General features: G+C 42.9%; 1 protein-coding gene and 1 pseudogene across 1 annotated transcript in view; one reads left to right on the top strand and one right to left on the bottom strand.

The window, feature by feature from the left end:
- The window catches only part of FRMPD2 (FERM and PDZ domain containing 2), a 141,372-nt gene that overhangs the window by 29,870 nt on the left and 91,889 nt on the right, over nucleotides 1–19,613 (bottom strand). Inside the window, 1 exon segment of the mRNA XM_066350236.1 lies at nucleotides 12,053–12,258. Within this exon segment, the coding sequence (XP_066206333.1) occupies nucleotides 12,053–12,258 (206 nt within the window).
- LOC136381115 (ER degradation-enhancing alpha-mannosidase-like protein 1 pseudogene) lies at nucleotides 17,357–19,015 on the top strand (annotated as a pseudogene).

Below are 19,613 nucleotides of genomic sequence, written 5' to 3' on the forward strand. Positions count from 1 at the left end.
CCTTGAAACTAGAATTCAACTGCAAAAAGGAGGAAAAAAATCCCACAAAAATGTGGAAACTAAACAACATACTTTTAAAAAATGAATGGGTCAAAGAAGAAATAAGTGCAGAGATCAAAAGATATATACAGACTAATGAAAATGACAATACGACATATCAGAATCTATGGGATGCAGCAAAAGCAGTGATAAGAGGGAAGTTCATATCACTTCAGGCATATATGAATAAACAAGAGAGAGCCCAAGTGAACCACTTAACTTCACACCTTAAGGAACTAGAGAAAGAAGAACAAAGACAACCCAAAACCAGCCGAAGAAAGGAGAAAATAAAAATCAGAGCAGAAATAAATGAAATAGAGAACAGAAAAACTATAGAAAAAATTAATAGAACAAGGAGCTGGTTCTTTGAAAAGATCAATAAAATTGACAAACCCTTGGCAAGACTTACCAAGGAAAAAAGAGAAAGAACTCATATAAACAAAATCCAAAATGAAAGAGGAGAAATCACCACGGACACCGTAGATATACAAAGAATTATTGTAGAATACTATGAAAAACTTTATGCCACTAAATTCAACAATCTAGAAGAAATGGATAAATTCCTAGAACAATACAACCTTCCTAGACTGAGTCAAGAAGAAGCAGAAAGCCTAAACAGACCTATTAGTAGAGAAGAAATAGAAAAAACCATTAAAAACCTCCCCAAAAATAAAAGTCCAGGCCCTGACGGCTACACCAGCGAATTTTATCAAACATTCAAAGAAGACTTGGTTCCTATTCTACTCAAAGTCTTCCAAAAAATTGAAGAAGAAGCAATACTTCCAAACACATTTTATGAGGCCAACATAACCCTCATACTAAAACCAGGCAAGGATGGCACAAAAAAAGAAAACTACAGACCAATATCTCTAATGAATACAGATGCTAAAATACTAAACAAAATACAAGCAAATCGAATACAACAACATATTAAAAAAATAATACATCATGATCAAGTGGGATTCATCCCAGCATCTCAAGGATGGTTCAACATATGTAAAACGGTTAACGTAATACACCATATCAACAAAACAAAGAACAAAAACCACATGATTTTATCAATAGACGCAGAAAAGGCTTTCGATAAAATACAACACAATTTTATGTTTAAGACTCTCAACAAAATGGGTATAGAAGGAAAATATCTCAACATGATAAAGGCCATATATGATAAACCATCAGCTAACATCATATTAAATGGCACTAAACTGAAGGCTTTCCCCCTTAAATCAGGAACAAGACAGGGTTGTCCACTCTCTCCACTGTTATTAATGTGGTACTAGAGGTTCTAGCCAGAGCAATCAGTCAAGACAAAGAAATAAAAGGCATCCATATCGGAAAAGAAGAAGTAAAGGTATCACTTTTTGCAGATGATATGATCCTATACATCAAAAACCCCAAAGAATCCACAAAAAGACTACTAGAAACAATAAGTCAATACAGTAAGGTCGCAGGATACAAAATTAACATACAGAAGTCAATAGCCTTTCTATATGCCAACAATGAAACAACTGAGAACGAACTCAAAAGAATAATCTCCTTCACAATTGCAACAAAAAAAATAAAATACTTAGGAATAAACATAACAAAGAATGTAAAGGACTTATATAATGAAAACTATAAACCATTGTTAAGAGAAATTGAGAAAGATATAATGAGATGGAAGAATATTCCTTGTTCTTGGTTAGGAAGAATAAATATAATCAAGATGGCTATATTACCCAAAGCAATATACAAATTTAATGCAATTCCCATCAAAATTCCAATGACATTTTTTAAAGAAATAGAGCAAAAAATCATCAGATTCATATGGAACTATAAAAAACCCCGAAGAGCCAAAGCAATCCTAAAGAAAAAGAATGAAGCTGGGGGCATTACAATACCTGACTTTAAACTCTATTATAGGGCCACGACAATCAAAACAGCATGGTATTGGCAGAAAAATAGACACTCAGACCAATGGAACAGAATAGAAAGTCCAGAAATAAAACCACATATATATAGTCAAATAATTTTTCATAAAGGGACCAAGAACATACAATGGAGAAAAGAAAGCCTCTTCAATAAATGGTGCTGGGAAAACTGGAAAGCCACATGCAAAAGAATGAAACTGGACTACAGTTTGTCCCCCTGTACTAAAATTAACTCAAAATGGATCAAAGATCTAAACATAAGACCTGAAACAATAAAGTATATAGAAGAAGACATAGGTACTCAACTCATGGACCTGGGTTTTAAAGAGCATTTTATGAATTTGACTCCAATGGCAAGAGAAGTGAAGGCAAAAATTAATGAATGGGACTACATCAGACTAAGAAGTCAAACAACAGCTCAGATAAGGGCCTAATATCCAAAATATACAAAGAACTCATAAAACTCAACAACAAACAAACAAACAATGGGAAGAGGACATAAACAGACACTTCTCCCAGGAGGAAGTACAAATGGCCAACAGATATATGAAAAGATGCCCATCTTCTTTAGTTATTAGAGAAATGTAAATCAAAACTGCAATGAGATACCACCTCACACCTGTTAGATTAGCTATTATTAACAAAACAGGTAATAGCAAATGTTGGAGAGGCTGTGGAGAAAAAGGAACCCTCATCCACTGTTGGTGGGAATGTAAAGTAGTACAACCATTATGGAAGAAATTATGGTGGTTCCTCAAAAAACTGAAAATAGAACTACCTTATGACCCAGCAATCCCTCTACTGGGTATATACCCCAAAAACTCAGAAACATTGATACGTAAAGACACATGCAGCCCCATGTTCATTGCAGCATTGTTCACAGTGGCCAGGACATGGAAACAACCAAAAAGCCTATCAATAGATGACTAGATAAAGAAGATGTGGCACATATACACTATGGAATACTACTCAGCCATAAGAAATGATGACATCGGATCATTTACAGCAAAATGGTGGGATCTTGATAACATTATACGAAGTGAAACAAGTAAATCAGAAAAAAACCAGGAACTGCATTATTCCATACGTAGGTGGGACATAAAAGTGAAACTAAGAGACATTGATAAGAGTGTGGTGGTTACGGGGGGAGAGGGGAAAGGGAGAGGGAAAGGGGGAGGGGGAGGGGCACAAAGAAAACTAGATAGAAGGTGACAGAGGACAATCTGACTTTGGGTGATGGGTATGCAACATAATTGAAAGACAAGATAACCTGGACTTGTTGATCTTTGAATATATGTAACCTGATTTATTGATGTTGCCCCATTAAAAAAATAAAATTATAATTAAAAAAAAAAGAAAATAAGTTTTTAAAATTGTGTTTTTTTAGTTTACTACCCCGACCCTTATAATGACTTAATGTTATAAAACTCTATAGCTCAAAAAGAGGGTTAGCATCTCTTTGCCAGCTGGGAAGCCACAAAATAGTAACTACATTTTGACCATTCCTTAGTTTTCTCTGAAAATCAGTAGTTCATTAGAGATAGTAGTTTATAATCTCTTATTGTGAATCATACTAAATTTGTACTAATAATAAAGCTTATAGAATTGTATAGTCTGTCAAATACAAAGACTTCCTTTTTGTATCAAGGATCTGTTGTTGTAAAAAAAAAACCATTTTCTATGTTAGAAATGTATATATTATTTCAACAGTCTTTTGTTAATTCTCCTTTTCATTTGCTATTTCATAGCCTGTGATGTTAAAATTTTAGTTTAAATATTAAGGGATATGTAATAATTCAGTAATTGTTAATTGTTCAATGTTAGGTCACAAAACCCAGAGTAACAGATATTACTATTGATTAGCTTAATAGAAGAATTCTTAACATAATAGGTAGAAAAGAGAACTCTAGAGACATAATCCTGAACCTCCACCTCATTTACCACCCTATCAAACTGCAATTGTTAATCAGCTAAGTAAATAAGTACATTAGGAAAAGTGCAGAGGTGAAACTACTCAGGTTTTACTTAATATTTCCTATAGAAATGTCATAGATTAGAGCCCTCATAGTTCGAACCGAGTTAAAGGGCAGGGTGCTGATTTAAGGTGGCATAAAAACAATAGTTCAATTATAGCTGATAGTCAAGGAAGGAGAAAATAAGAAATAGTTTAAATTCTTTTTTCCAAGTAGCCTACAGAATTAGAAAGCTCAGAACCCCCTTTTCTCAGAGGAGCCTCAAGCCTGAACAGGACTGTTAAAAATCTGTACTGTACATAGGCTGCCCCACTTACAACAAATGAGACCACCTTGAGAAAATGTTTCTAATTGCCTAGCCTAAGCGGGACCCCACCACCCAAGCAAGTGAAGAAATTTTTAGACACTTTCCACCAGTTTCTGTTAGCCTAGATCAGAGAAGATACTCAGAAAAACAACCATAAGTTTATCTAAGGTGTCAGAAGTTATTCAGGATCCTCAGAGGACCCCCACAGCTTTCTTAGACTATAGAAAGCTTACAGAGTCTATACACCCCTAGACTTAGATGAGCCAGAAGATACTAAGGCAGTCAACTTAGCCTTTACATAGCATTCAGCTCTAGAAATTAGAAAAGAAATGTATTATAAGTTTTTCATTAGGTAGAAACATCGGCTGCTAAAACTAAGCATTTTGGAAGGGACGTTGCTCCTCCCTCACTCTCATGGCCATAAATAACTCTGGCCCCTAAGATAGCTAGTTAGCCAAAGACGGGTAAGATTCCTGAAGGCAGGAACAACCTAAGACAGGCACAGTTGAAGAGGGGCCATCAGGAGAAGGCTTAAGAACCAGCAAAGGTGAGGCTCAAACCCTCACCCGGGAGAATACAGGAGACTGCTCTCCTGAAGTAGTGGTCATCATCCACTGTCCAGGCCACCCAGAGAGGAGGACTCTGTGGAAACTCTCAAGAAAAACCAAGCAAGCTGCTGATGATGCTACCAATAAGGTAGCCCTAAAACCAGTAGGGTTTTAGGAAATTTTAGTAACTTTTCTAGAACCCGGGTTGCCAAAGGTTTTTGTTTTTTTTACAACCAATTAGAAAAGTCAGACTTAGAATCTAATAGAGAAAGCATAATTTCTAAGTGTTCAGTCTGTACCCAAATAAATATTAAGTAAAGTAAAGAAATTATAAAGAGAAACAGAGAGAGAACTTTCCCAGGTGAACATTTAGAAATAGATTTTACTAAAGTAATTGACAGGTAGAAAACATGAATCGGATCTTAAAGGAAACTTTAAACTTGTTTTAAACCGGTAGAAAGTAGCCCACCTTACTCCCCTTAGCCCTCCTCAGGGCGAGGTACACCCCCTACAGGGAAGAATTCAATCCTTTTGAGATAATGTTTAGGAGACTCCCTCCCTTCCTACCAAAACTCAGAGAGAAAATAAAACAACTAAATTAAATAACCACTCCTTTCTTAAGTATTACAGCAAGTGTCCCCAAACTACGGCCCCCTAAGGCCATTCATCTGGCCCCTGCCGCACTTCTGAGGGGGCACCTCTTTCATTGATGGTCAGTGTACTGAAGTACTGTGTGTGGCGGCCCTCCGGCAGTCTGGGGGACAGTAAACTGGCCCCCTGTGTAAAAAGTTTGGGGACCCCTGAGTCTTACAGGGTCTACAGATTGCTCAGCAGGCTGTCCAAAAGACTGTCCGGGAAGTGATTCCAGCACTGCCAGAAGACCTAATACATCCCTTCCAGCCTACAGATTCAGTCTAGGTAAAGAAGTACACCACCCAAGGACTGACTCCCACGTAGACAGGTCCACACACCATGATCCTGACCACTCCCACTACTGCCAAGGTAGAAGGGATACCTGCCTGGGTCCACCGCAGCCAGCTGAAGCTTGCAGTCCTAGCAGAGACACCCTTGTAGACAATGGAGACTGACCCCGCCAACCCTTATAAGCTGACCCTGAGAAGGACAGCATGCCCTGCTTCAGCCACAAACCAGAAGTTGACTGGTTCACGCATGGCTAATGCATGGAGAAACTCACTAAGGACCTCCTTTTAATTAGACTTTAGGGAGGGAGGGGAACTAAGGTCAAAGGAAAGCCAGAACAAGTTGTCTTAAAAGTTAATACATGTACTACTATAAGTCCCTTAGTTAGAAGGGAAGCTACAAGGTAAATGAAAATTATGTATGTGCACTAACACTTAACCTATAAATACTAGCTACTTAGAGGGAGGACACCTCCAAGAGGAAGTATACTTTAAAGAAAATTACTTATTGCCAGCTTAGTTGTCACTAAAGGTAAAGGTTAAGATTTTTTAAATTAAGAGTTCTAACTGAAAGGAAATTGTAGTTTCGGTAATAAAAGGTATAAGGTATAGAAATACTTTAGAATGAAAAAGGGAGAAAGTAAGTTATTATAAAGCCAGTTATTTCTGAATAGTTAAGAAAGTTCATAAAAATTAAAGGTTTAGGCCCTGGCCAGTTGGCTCAGCGGTAGAGCGTCGGCCTGGAGTGCGGGGGACCTGGGTTCGATTCCCGGCCAGGGCACATAGGAGAAGCGCCCATTTGCTTCTCCACCCCTCCCCTTCCTCTCTGTCTCTCTCTTCCCCTCCTGCAGCCAAGGCTCCATTGGAGCAAAGATGGCCCGGGCGCTGGGGATGGCTCCTTGGCCTCTGCCCCAGGCGCTAGAGTGGCTCTAGTCGTGGCAGAGCGATGCCCCAGAGGGGCAGAGCATCACCCCCTGGTGGGCAGAGCATCGCCCCTGGTGGGCGTGCTGGGTGGTTCCTGGTTGGGCGCATGCGGGAGTCTGTCTGACTGTCTCTCCCCATTTCCAGCTTAAATGAAAAAAAAAAAATTAAAGGTTTATGTAAGTTGCAGAAGGTTTGTGCAAGTTGTAAGAAGTTAGTATAGAGAAGAAAAATACAAGGCAGAAAGAAATTAGTATGAGAATTTATTCTCTTCATCCCCTTGGCTCACTACGTTACTTACTGCTCTTACCGAACCCCTCGTTTTACTTATAGTAGGGGGGCCACCATTGGTTTGTGTATTATCAACTGCCTCACGCAGTATGTACAAAAGAGAATTCAAGCCGTAAAGCTTGTAGTACTAAGGGCACACTATCAGCGTGCCAGCACATACTAGGGAGGACCCCTGACCCAATTAGCTTATAGCTACAGCTAAAGTAGAAAATTCTCATGAGCCTCAGCAAATCTAATCTTGCTAGCAAAGGCAGGATATGTTCCTTGTGTATCAGCCCTGCAGATATTGCAGGAAAGTAGTTTATTATCTTAGAAGAGTGTGTGCTTGTGTGCTTTTGCAAAGATATTGTACAAACATACTGAAAACATTGTAACCTTGTAGGTTTCGCCTATAAATACCCCTCTCCCCTGAGCTCATTGCTGACCATTGTGAGAGGAGTAGTAGGCTGATCACTAGCCAGTGTATAAAACCCAAATTGATTGCATCAGTTTACAGTCCACTTCCAGTTTGTTGTGGTTGCACCACAGCATTTGTTCAAGAAAGAATAGATACTGTAAGACTTATAGTCTTAGCTCAGCCCTACCAGATTATACCCAGTTCGGATGAACACCAAAGTTCAATGATTTGAACTAGTAAGAAGAAAAGGGGGGAATGTGACATCTTAGGACAAGCGGTGCAGGCCACCAGCCATGAAAACTGAGTGTATCCAGTACATGGCTGGAGGAAAAAAGATAAACAACCATTAGAAATGTAGCAATATTTTCCACTGAACTCTATGTACCCAGATCAAGGAAGCCCCTACCCTAGAGACTTAGCCAAGAACAAGGTCAGCTAACTGCACCCTTCCCGCCCTTATAAATGTTGCTTGCTTGCTCAGCCTAGATAGCCACCCTATAAAAAGGAGCCATTTTAGAAGCTTGGGGCTGCAGTGTTCCCTTGCATGGGTTGCCTGCAGTCCCTGCGCAGGTTTGCAATAAAGCTTATAAAATTCACTTTGGGTTTGCTGTGGTCTGTCTCCTGGGATGTAACGCTTCCCAGTGGCTTCCATACAAACACCCTGTCTTGGCTCAATGCTTCAGACTTTCCTAAAACCTCTCAAACAAGCAGCATCTGGCTACGGAGTGCCCAACACCTTCTGCTAAGTGGCTTCAGTGCAGCACTAGCAACAGTGGGCCTTGGTTTACAGCTTGCCCTCTCCTAGGCATCTCCAGGCCTAGCACAGTAGCAGCCATCTGCAGATCACTTTGTATCTCATGCCAGGTGGCTCCAGACAGGGCACAGGTGGCAACTGAACATGGCCTACATTTTCTGGGAATCTACAGAGCCAATGCACACAATAGACAAATTCAGACCATGCTGAAGCACCAGCCAACTATCTCCATGAGTGACACACTCAACGGGTGGACCTGGAGAACACCTGAGGTCTGCTTATGTGAGTTCTGCTCTGTGGGGTCAGTCCCTGCATAGCAGATTCTCCACAACAGTCATGGCCAGTCCTCACAGCCTATGTATGAATCACTCCTATGATGTGCCAACAGCAATCAAGGCTCAACTACAACAGGAGGATGTACACAGCCCACACTGAAAGAGAAGGGGCACATCTGGAGCACCCAGCTCAGGTGACCTTGGAAACTGCACCACTGGGCCCTGCAGGACACCTACTACATAAAGCCTCTCTACCAAGATGGGTAAGTGTAGCAGCTCCACCTGATATATAGAAACAAACACAGGGAAGCAGTCAGAATGAGGAGATAAAGAAACATGACCCAAATGAAAGAACAGAACAAAACTCCAGAGAAAGAACTAAACAAAATGGAGACAAGCAATCTACCAGATGCAGAGTTCAAAACCCTGGTTATAAGGATGCTCAATGAAATTATGGAATAAGTAGAGAAACTTAGTGACGCCTCTGGCTAGAACAGTAGGTGCTGTGACCTTCCCCTAGTCTGATGAGGGAAGGAGGGCAGGGCTGACAGAACCTAGAGAGCAGTTTTATGGCAAAGCGTGCTCTGCAGTGGAAGGGGCACAGCCAATCCGAGCACAGGCAGAGAGTGACAAGCCATCCTCACTCACCCTCCCACGGCAGGCTTCTACTGAGGTATAAAATAATAGGAAAAATATATATCTGTTCCTCATTGCTGGCAAAGAGGTCCTTAAACCCTTGCAATTTCTTAAGTGATGAGAGACTAGGATCTTCTTTTTTCTTAATATTTGATCTTTCACCCTGATTCCTGACAGAGCTCTTAAATCCCCTGAAATTTCTCGGGTGATAAAGTAGCTTTTGATCTAGAGAGAGGACTATTGGTGGGCTCCTAGATAGCTTCTAGGTGGTAGATGGTTACCAGCATGACCAAACCATGTTTATAAGCTTAGAACTTTCTACCCTGCCCCAGCCCCCATGCTCTGGAGACAGGAGATTGAGCTAATGATAATCGATCATGCATGCCTATGTGACTAAGCCTCCATTAAAATTCCAAAAGTATGAGGTTCATAGAGCGTCCACATTGGCAAACACATCTATGTGCCAGGAGAAGGCACATCCAATTCCACATGGGCGAAAGTGTCTGCTCCTGGGACCCTCCAGACTTCGCTCTATGCATCTTTTCATCTGGCTGCTAACTCTTACCCTTTCAAATACTCTAATAAATTGCCAACAGCAAGTAAACTATTTATCTGGGTTCTGTGAGCTGTTATAGGAAGTTGTTAAACCTAAGAAAGAGGTTTGCAGGAACCTCAGTTTGCAGCAAGTTAGACCGAAGTGTGGAGAACTACTCATAGTTGGTATCTGAAGTGGGGGCAGTCTCGTGGTGCCGGGGTCCAGCCCCAGGGGGGATCCAGGGGTCCCACAGGAGGAGACGGTGTCGGCAAAATCGAGTGAGAGAGCTGAATTCTTTTCTTTCTCTTTATTCTCTAGTTAGCATTTACTGCCAGGCATCTCTGCCAAATGCTAGTACAGCTCCTTTTTTATACACACACACCAAGTTACAATTACATGGTATTAATCATTGCTTCTGTTTCACTATGTTTACATGTTTCCAGATAACATTTAATTTATATCTATAAACTATAAATCAGGTGGCAAATCATTCAAAGTAAAACTACAAAATAATTTGAATAGCGATAACATCGGTAAAAGCTTTTAAAGGATTAGTACTAACTAATAACTCAACTTTACTGTTGTTGTGAGTCAAGGGGCAGAGAGAGATTAACAGACAAAATCATTAGGGATTAGCAAAGGACCACCGCTTGCTCAGGCAAATGGCCTTGAGTTTATGCAGTGTCCTAACTTTTCTCACAAGACTTCAAAAGGCTTGCTTATTAAGAAATTGACATAACATCAAGAGTAACTTTTGCTTAAAGATATATAGAGTGCACCTGCAAGATAGCTTAGTAGCAACATAATATCAGAAGGCATTAATTGCTATTGCTTCTATGGATGCCCCCCCATACCTCTCATTATCTGAAGAAAGAATTTTGGGAAAGTATATAAATCTCATGAGAGTGTCTCACTGAGAAAGCCCAGCAACTGCCTTCAGTCATAAAACAATTCTGTTAGCAAAACATTCTTTTCTTGCTGACTGCGTTCCCATCCCAAGCCATGCAACGGGCCATTCCATTACACTTTACCTAAGATTCTAATGTCTAGTTAAACTTTATTTATTTACTATATTCACACACTAGTTAAGTTCTAACTATATTCTTCTTAGAGTGTACCACTATCTGCAGATCAAATAAGCAAGAAGAAAGGAAAGTTTCTCTACTCTATCACCTGAAAAGGCTAGGGAGGAAAAATGATGAATTAAGTGAAGGCCGAAAGGTGCTCTGTGCACAGCCACTGCCTTCTACCCATTCACAAGTCACAATCTATTCTTTCTAACATGATTAAGAAGAAATTCTCCTACAAACTTAACCCTTTACGAGGGATATCATAGCCAGCCTCTTATATCTATGAGCCCAGTTCAAGGGGATTACAGGCTTCTCTGTGGAACTCACACCCTCTGTCTCATTTCCAAAGAAATTCCTACGAATCTATAGGGAAAGCACGGTACTATTATCCCTGTGCTATAAATAATAGCACACACCCAGAAAAGGGGGGATATAAGGCCAGATTAATTCAAAAAGTCAAAAGGGAGAAGTATCGTTGTGCCTTTCCTTTGCGGTGACTTTGTCACCCCACAGCCATTGGTCTTCTCTGCTGTGACTTTGTCACCCCGCAGCCATTGGTCTTCTCTGCTGTGACTTTGTCAATCAGCAGTTTTTGATCTTCTTCTGCTGTGACCTTGTCAGCCAGCAGTTGTGGGTCTTCTGCTGCTGTGACCTTGTCAGCCAGCAGTCGTTGATCGGCTCCCGACATCGTGGAGCTTAGTTATTAACCTGTGGGATATGCTGCTAACTCTAGGCAGTCAGTGTCAGAGTGGCTTGGCATGGACAGCCCATACAGGTGATGTCCCAAGTGTTAATAGCAGGGAGGAATGTGAGAGTATGGCAAGCAGGTAGTTTCTAGACACAGGGCTGCTCCTGGTCCGAGACAACTAGAAAGCAGAGGAGGACACAGGCCATAAATGTCAGCTTCACAGGGCACAGAGCAAAAGAAAAAAATGTCTGGAGAAAGGGGTAAAAGAGGGCCATTCAAACCCACATTCAAAGAGACACAGCTTGGAGGGTGGTGGCTCTGGGGCTGAAACACGGGCTCTCTAAGCCAAAGTCAGCCTGGTCTTCTTCCTCCTTGTTTGGTTATGGTTGTCAAGAGCCAATCCACTTAGCTGCAGCTTCAGGACCAACTAGAGGCAAAGAATATGAGCTGCCTAGTTGTCCAAGCATTACCCTTGGCAGCAACCAACGCTATTACCAGTAACTATTGTAATTATTGACTAAGAACACAGAAGGCTAAAACACTGGTCCAGGCACTGTGCTGAGAGCTTTGCCTTTTCTCCTTTATATTCTTCTCAACCATACAGTACAAACATTTATTTCCATTTTATAAATGAGAGATCTGAGGGGCTAGAGAGATTCAATAACCTCTACCCACCCAATATGGTAAATACAGAGCAAAGAGAAACTTTGAAGCCAGGGTCGCTGGGCTCCACAACCTGCTCTCTTTCCCCCAAGTTCTAGAGAGTGAACCATAAGTACAATTACCTTTAATGGGGGAGTCCTTGGCTGAGACCTCCACCTAGACAGCAAGCTCTAAGTTCCAGCCACATCTATTTCTTCAATATTTCTCTCCTGGTCTTACGTGTGTAATGAAAAACTTCCATGTTGGCTGTTGCTCAGATTGTCTATAGAAAAGACCCCAGAATTGGCCAGGTTATTCTTCTTCTCAGTTAAGGTATTTCCAAGAACACCTACACAAACAAGCCAAGAAAAGGTCAACAGCTTGGAAAAGCTGATATCTCAATGGCATCTCCCAGCGGGGGGCTGCAGGTTCACCCACGACGAGAAAGATCTTTTATAGCTGCTGGGAATTATGTGAGTTTAGCACCTTGTGAAGGATGATGCATGTAGAATAAAGAAAGGGAAGATGCTGAGTGTGACTTAGAAAGCTACATAGAGCTTTGCAACACAACTATAAAAACACAAGAGCAATGGAGGGTTAATAATGCCAGTGCCCCCTGATTAAGCTCTTGCTACTTGTGTGTACACACACACACACACACACACACACACACACACACACCTTTCCATCTTTTCAACATCTGCACCAGGAAGGTGTTATCCCAGTTCAGTTATGAGAAAGTAAAGTAGAAAAACATTAAGTAGCTTTCACAAGATCCCACAAATAGCATGTGCTGATGCTCTTAAAGCCAGCCTCTTCTGGAGCCCCTGCTGAGCCAACCTGCAATCACCATGTGATTCAAAGACCAATGTGTCAGGCCCTTTGGGGGGATTGGATAATAGCCAGATGATGAATTCCCTGTGGGTGAAGGCTGGGCCACCAAGTCCTATGTACCCCATGTCTGAACCTTAAGCTGGCACAGAACAGAGAAGAAGACATGAGGCTGGAAACCAAAAGAGTTTTTAGTACCTCGGGACCTCAGTTTCCTTATACCTGAAGTAAAGATAGTATCAGCTACCTTATAGGGCTGGTAAGACTTAGAGGTTATATAGAGAGATTTTTACACATGGAGAGAGAGGTAAGGAGAAATTACAGGTAGAGCTTCAATAAATATATTGACTATCAATATGTTAATGTTAGCTGCTCAACAAATATATGTGGGTACAAGGCATAGTAGTCAGATTTTCTTTAGATCTGGATATGGAAACGTATAAGTAGGCTTCCTACTTTTGATACAGACTCATTAGCACCCAGAGACATGCCCAAACTCACATGCTGAATTAACTTACTTTACTGAATTAGATTTGAAGTTATTCAAATCTAAAGTCATTCAGTATATAATGGTAGGGCCACTGTTCTGTAATGCCTTGCTCCTGGCCATTTTATTCACAGATTCCACTGTCCTTCTGCCAATGTTGCAAGCATCTGTTCATTTTCTTCCACAGCCTCCATGAGAAATGAAGACAGGACTTACGGCAATTAAGCAGTCAGGCTGTGCAACTTGTATCTTGCCTAATACAATCTAGGAGAAATTCTGTGTCATTAAAACTCAATCTGTTGTAGACAGCAATGGCTGCTCACAAGGAGAATGATGTCTTGTCCCTGACCTCCAATCCAGACCTCCTGCCCCAAAAGCAGCTAAGCAGGTGGACGTTCATGGCGATCAAGCCTCTGCCCACAATGACCCAGCCAGTATCACCATGGAGAAGTCTTCCCCCAGCAGTGATAGAAGTTGTGTAAGGAACTCCAGCTGTGATATGGCAGTTTCACCAAATGGTGCCTGGGGACCTGCAGTGAGAGGACATGTAATCCATAAGCATTGTGAGAAATTCATTGTCCTAAATTCTAACAGAAGACCATGGTTTGAATTTTGAACTGAAGCCCATGGCTCTCTACACCAAAGTCAGTCTTGTCTTCTTCCTCGTGTGGTTGTCAAGAGCAAAGCTACTTAGTTGCAGCTTGAGGACAAGAATGTGAGATGCCTGGTTGTCCGTGATTGTTGGCACATAAATTTGTAAAATGTGATTTTTATGTTTGTTCGCTTGGGGGCTGGGCAGCATCAGGTAACTGTGGTCTGTGAAATTGCAAATTACTTTCCTGCTTGGGAAAGGCCATTGTTTTGTTAATGTTTGCTGGAGGAGAGGTTTTTGCCCCAGAAAGTTTTGAAAAGAAAGAGAAGCCATGTTTTGCAGAGAAAGGAGAAGCCATGTTGGCAGAGTGAGAGCAGAGGGAATGCAGAGTGCTGGAGAAGAAGCCATGTTGGCAGAGTGAGAGCAGAGGGAATGCAGAGTGCTGGAGAAGAAGCCATGTTGGCAGAGTGAGAGCAGAGGGAATGCAGAGTGCTGAAGGAGAAGCCATGTTGGCAGAGTGAGAGCAGAGGGAATGCAGGGTGCTGAAGGAGAAGCCATGTTGGCAGAGTGAGAGCAGAGGGAATGCAGGGTGCTGAAGGAGAAGCCATGTTGGCAGAGTGAGAGCAGAGGGAATGCAGGGTGCTGAAGGAGAAGCCATGTTGGCAGAGTGAGAGCAGAGGGAATGCAGAGTGCTGAAGGAGAAGCCATGTTGGCAGAGTGAGAGCAGAGGGAATGCAGAGTGCTGAAGGAGAAGCCATGTTGGCAGAGTGAGAGCAGAGGGAATGCAGAGTGCTGAAGGAGAAGCCATGTTGGCAGAGTGAGAGCAGAGGGAATGCAGGGTGCTGAAGGAGAAGCCATGTTGGCAGAGTGAGAGCAGAGGGAATGCAGGGTGCTGAAGGAGAAGCCATGTTGGCAGAGTGAGAGCAGAGGGAATTCAGGGTGCTGAAGGGGAAGCCATGTCGGCAGAGTGAGAGCAGAGGGAATGCAGAGTGCTGGAGAAGAAGCCATGTCGGCAGAGTGAGAGCAGAGGGAATGCAGGGTGCTGGAGAAGAAGCCATGTTGGCAGAGTGAGAGCAGAGGGAATGCAGGGTGCTGGAGAAGAAGCCATGTTGGCAGAGTGAGAGCAGAGGGAATGCAGGGTGCTGAAGGAGAAGCCATGTTGGCAGAGTGAGAGCAGAGGGAATGCAGGGTGCTGAAGGAGAAGCCATGTTGGCAGAGTGAGAGCAGAGGGAATGCAGGGTGCTGAAGGAGAAGCCATGTTGGCAGAGTGAGAGCAGAGGGAATGCAGAGTGCTGAAGGAGAAGCCATGTTGGCAGAGTGAGAGCAGAGGGAATGCAGGGTGCTGTAGAAGAAGCCATGTTGGCAGGGAAAGAGAAGGTGGACAGATGAGAAACCAGAGCTGGGGGGCTTTGGGAGCCCTGCTGAGACTGATGGGGCCTTTGATTCTAGGAGAAACTGGAGAAGATTCTCCTGGTTGTGGAACCAGAGAATGCATCAGTGGCTTTGGGAGCCCTGAGTGAAAGGGAAGTGTTTTCCCTGTGTATTTTGCTCGTCAGCTGTTGCAAGACTTGAATAAAGGAATCGTCCACCATTTCTTGGCTCCACTGTTTCTCTACCATCTGCCCGAATCCAATTAGAACTGCACGTGCATGGCTGCGCCAGCCGTGTCTACTTGGCCCGACAGTGATGAACACCCTCTATCACAGAAGCCCATCCTGAACAGCACAAATGATCCCAGCACAACTGCATTATGTTTTCGACAAAAAAAAAAGAAGACGGTTTTATTACTCTGCAAAGTGCGGAGGGGAAAGCTAAAACATGGTGGGAAGAACCATGACAATGTTGGAAAATGCCACAGACACAGTGAGCTGGAGCTGTGGTGGAAGCGCTGGGGCAGGCCCTGGGGCAGCTCCCGCCACAGGATGAAAGGCCCAGGGCTGAGGTTTCAGCTTTGCCACCTCCCATCCTCCACGGTATCTGGACCACAGGCAGCTGCAAGACCTGGGAAAGCCAACTGGTGATGATGTGAGCATGTGCAAGAGTGAGAGAGTGTGTGTGGTTTTCAGAGAGTGAGACAACAGGGTTGTCTGCACTAAAGACCTGGAAAGTGTGATGGGAATCTTTTTTCTACAGAAGGGGAAATTGTACTGTCTACAAAAGCAGGGTGACATGCTCATCCTGACAAGCTTAGGGGAGGCCTGCATGGTGGCCCTGCAGACTCAGAGATCTGCAGTAACCACACAGGATAGTCTGAAATTAAATCTTTCTAACTAAAAGCAGTTCATGGTGGGTAGTCCTGTCCTAGGGAGGTGTTGTTCTCTAACAAAGGTCCATGCTCACCTTAATGGAGCCTGTCTGTGGTCTTTTACAGCTATAATAATGTACCTGATAACAGGGCTTTGAAATGTAGGGGTAATCTTCTTTTTCTGCCCCTTCAGGGCAGGCATCCCACCAGAGCAAGAGCCACAAATCCCCTCATTGTTACTGTCATATTAATTAACTTAACTGTCTTATTCCTGTCTATGTAAAAGAAGTTTGAGCACATACATTTTGACTTTTATCCAATCCCGGAGATCCCCCCACCCCCGCTGTGTTTTCTCCGGCCTCCCTGATCTACCACCAATCAATTTCATGTAACCTCTTACATCTTCCTCTTTGATTCTAATGTATAAAGTACCATATTTCCCCATATATAAGATGATCCCATGTATAAGATGCGCCTTAATTTTGGGGTCCGAAATTTGAAAAAACAAAAAACATATCATATGAAGTTATTGAACTCAAGTTTTATTCATCATAAAATTCATACAACTCCTCATCACTGTCAAAACTCCCATCCATTAGCTTGTCCTCATCTGTGTCTGATGATGAATCGCTGTTTCCATATATAGTATTGCCTCATCCTCAGTTCCATCTATGGCATTTGAAAAGTCACAACCACTGTATAAGATGCACCCAGTTTTTAGACCCCAAATTTTTTGAAAAAGTGTGTGTCTTATACATGGAGAAATATGGTAAGTGGCACAACCACCATTTGCTGGAGCATTTTCATTGAGGCTTTGCTTCCCTGCAGTTGTCAATGGTTGGCTCAAATAAGCTCATAAGAATTCTTATAGGTTTGGATGCTTCATACGTTGACAGTACAATAATTTGAACTTTGAGGAAGAAATCCATGAACCCAGATTTGTAGGCAGTGGCTGTTAAATGATAAGATTATGCAACCAAAAAGCAGCAGTGGTCCCAGGTAATGGGGAGAGAAGCATCTGGTAACCTACCCCATTACCTCCATCACTGCCCAAACCAGACCCAAATAAACAATAATAATATTATTGTTTGATTTGGCAATTTTACTCCCTCTCATACTTATCTAAGGACTCATAAAAGCATCTTAAAAATTTTTTAAAAATAAAAACTTGACTCCATTTGTTCATCTCTAACATGCCAAGTTTTAACCAAGTAAGACTGCAGGCTTGCTATGCAAACTTAATGTTAAGGGCAGTTTCCAGTCTGTGGTGCTGCCCAGCCCACTGGGGCTACATGCTGCTGGGCAGCACCACAGGTACAGCGGAGCTACAGGGTGCCTTCTTGCCACAGCTGCGCACCCCGATGGGCAACCTGGCAGGGTCATATTGATCTTTGGTTAGGACAATTGCCTGGTGCATGCTTTTCTGCAAGATAAGCTCAACCCCATCCACTGCCATGGCCCAAGGCCTGATGGCAGCAGGAACCCTTTCAGTCTGAACATCAGTGACGTCCTAGAGAGCCATTCACTGGTGCTCGGTGCACTGGATACACTTGTAATAATGGGAAATTCATCTGAGTTGCAGAAAATAGTCAAGGTAGTGGTCAACACAGTTTCACGTGACAAAGATTCCACCGTCCAAGTCTTTGAGGCCACAATCAGGATCCTGAGAAGCCTCCTTTCTGCTCACAGAATAGTAACTGACTTTAAGGAGCCCTTTGGTGACATGAAAGTTAAGGACTGCGATAATGAATTGTTGCACACAGCTCACAATCTGGCAGTGCGGCTCCTCCTTGTCATTGAAAAACACCAAGACAGTAATTCCTTATCCTCGAGTGAATATAAAGACAGGTGTTCCTCCTCCTGACGTGAAGGGCTGAAACTGTTCCCTCCTCATGGAGTTTGGGGTCCTGAGCCAACAGCTAGGGGATTCTACGTTTGAGTGAGTGGCCAGGCATGCAGGGAAAGCCCTTTGAAACTCCAGAGCAATGACACAGAATTGTTAGGCAATGTTCTCAACATCCAGATGGGCCATTGGATTGGGAAGCAGAGTGGCTTGGGTGCTAGGCTGGACCCCTACTATGAATACCTCTTGAAATCTCACACTTTTGTTGGGAAAAAGAGGATTTAGACACGTTTAATGCTGCCTAACAGAGTATTCGAGCTACTAAAGAAGAGGTAGAAAAGCCTGTAGAGGGAGAAGATAGCCCCCCCCCCCCAATACCCCGCTCTACATCAATATGAACAGGTTCAGTGAGCAGCTGATGAACACATGGATCAACTCTCTGCAGCCCTTTTCCCGGGCTGCAGGTCCTGATAGGAGATATGGAAGATGCCAGATGTCATCTGCCTGCGTGCCTTTCACTATGCCGTACGGAAGCAGATGGGGGCCTTGTGGAAAGGTCCAGCTGGCAGCTGCAGCCTCCCAGTGTGCTCTCCCACCCGCTGCACCAGAGTTGGTAAAATCTACGTACCTTCTCTACCAGGCAACCAAGAATCTCTTCTACCTTCCTGTAAGAATGGATATTCTTCAGAGTCTAGAAAAGCACAATAAAGTCAAGTGCAGAAACACCAGGCTGCACTACATCATCCACAAGTCCACAGAGGACTGACTGCATAGAGAGCTTCTTCCACAGTGAGACCTGCAAGTACTTATACCTGCTATTTGATGAGGAGAATCCAGCACACAAGTGTGGAACCAGACACATGGTTACAACTGAGGGACATAGTATGTCTTTGGACAAGCACCTTTAGGAATCAGTGTTGATGGAATTCTTTTCTGAATATGGAGGCTGAGACCCAGAGAGGAAGTCCGTGCACCAGCCTATATCTCTCGGCTTAAGAGTCATCAACTCCAGCTCCAAATACAATCGTGTTCTTGATGAGAGGAGATACTCTCTGCCCTTGAAGAGCATCTAATGTGACAGATTGGCCAGATAGTTGGCCTGATTTGATCTGTGCTCCACTGTGGGGCCCCATCTAAACCAGGACGAAACAGCTGAAGTCAGGCTATGCCCTGGTCCTGTCTGATGGTGGAGGACGATGGGAGTCTGTCTATCCACGTGCAGTAGGGATTCTACCCAGCTCCTCCTCACATGCAGTAGAGTCTTAATTACTTTACTGTGTCTCTTCTGTTCAATACAATGCCCTGTGTTTCTTAAGGGTAAAAAAAAAAAAAAAAAAAGTAAAAAGAAAAGAAAGAACATTTCCCAGTCTTTTTTCCTCTTCTTCCCACCTGACTGCCACACCTAGTCTCCAACCATGCGGAGTCCTGTACCAGCCACTTTCCATAAGGACTTGGGTGACATAAAGAACATCCTCCTTGTCGTGCAGAAAGAGTGGGCAGAGAAACACACAAAGGCTGTGTCAACCATGTCTAACAAAGATCTAGATCCACTGTTCCCATTCGTCTGGACATGTGCCATCCCCACAATTGCAGGACTTATTTATTTTGCCACTTGTCCCTTCTTTACAGGCTACTACCTTGAGGAAAGCAATGCAAAGGACCTCCATGGATTCAAAGACCCAGTGCATGGTAGTAAAAGTATACTC

Source organism: Saccopteryx leptura, chromosome 9, assembly GCF_036850995.1.
Source record: "Saccopteryx leptura isolate mSacLep1 chromosome 9, mSacLep1_pri_phased_curated, whole genome shotgun sequence".
Taxonomy (NCBI): domain Eukaryota; kingdom Metazoa; phylum Chordata; class Mammalia; order Chiroptera; family Emballonuridae; genus Saccopteryx; species Saccopteryx leptura.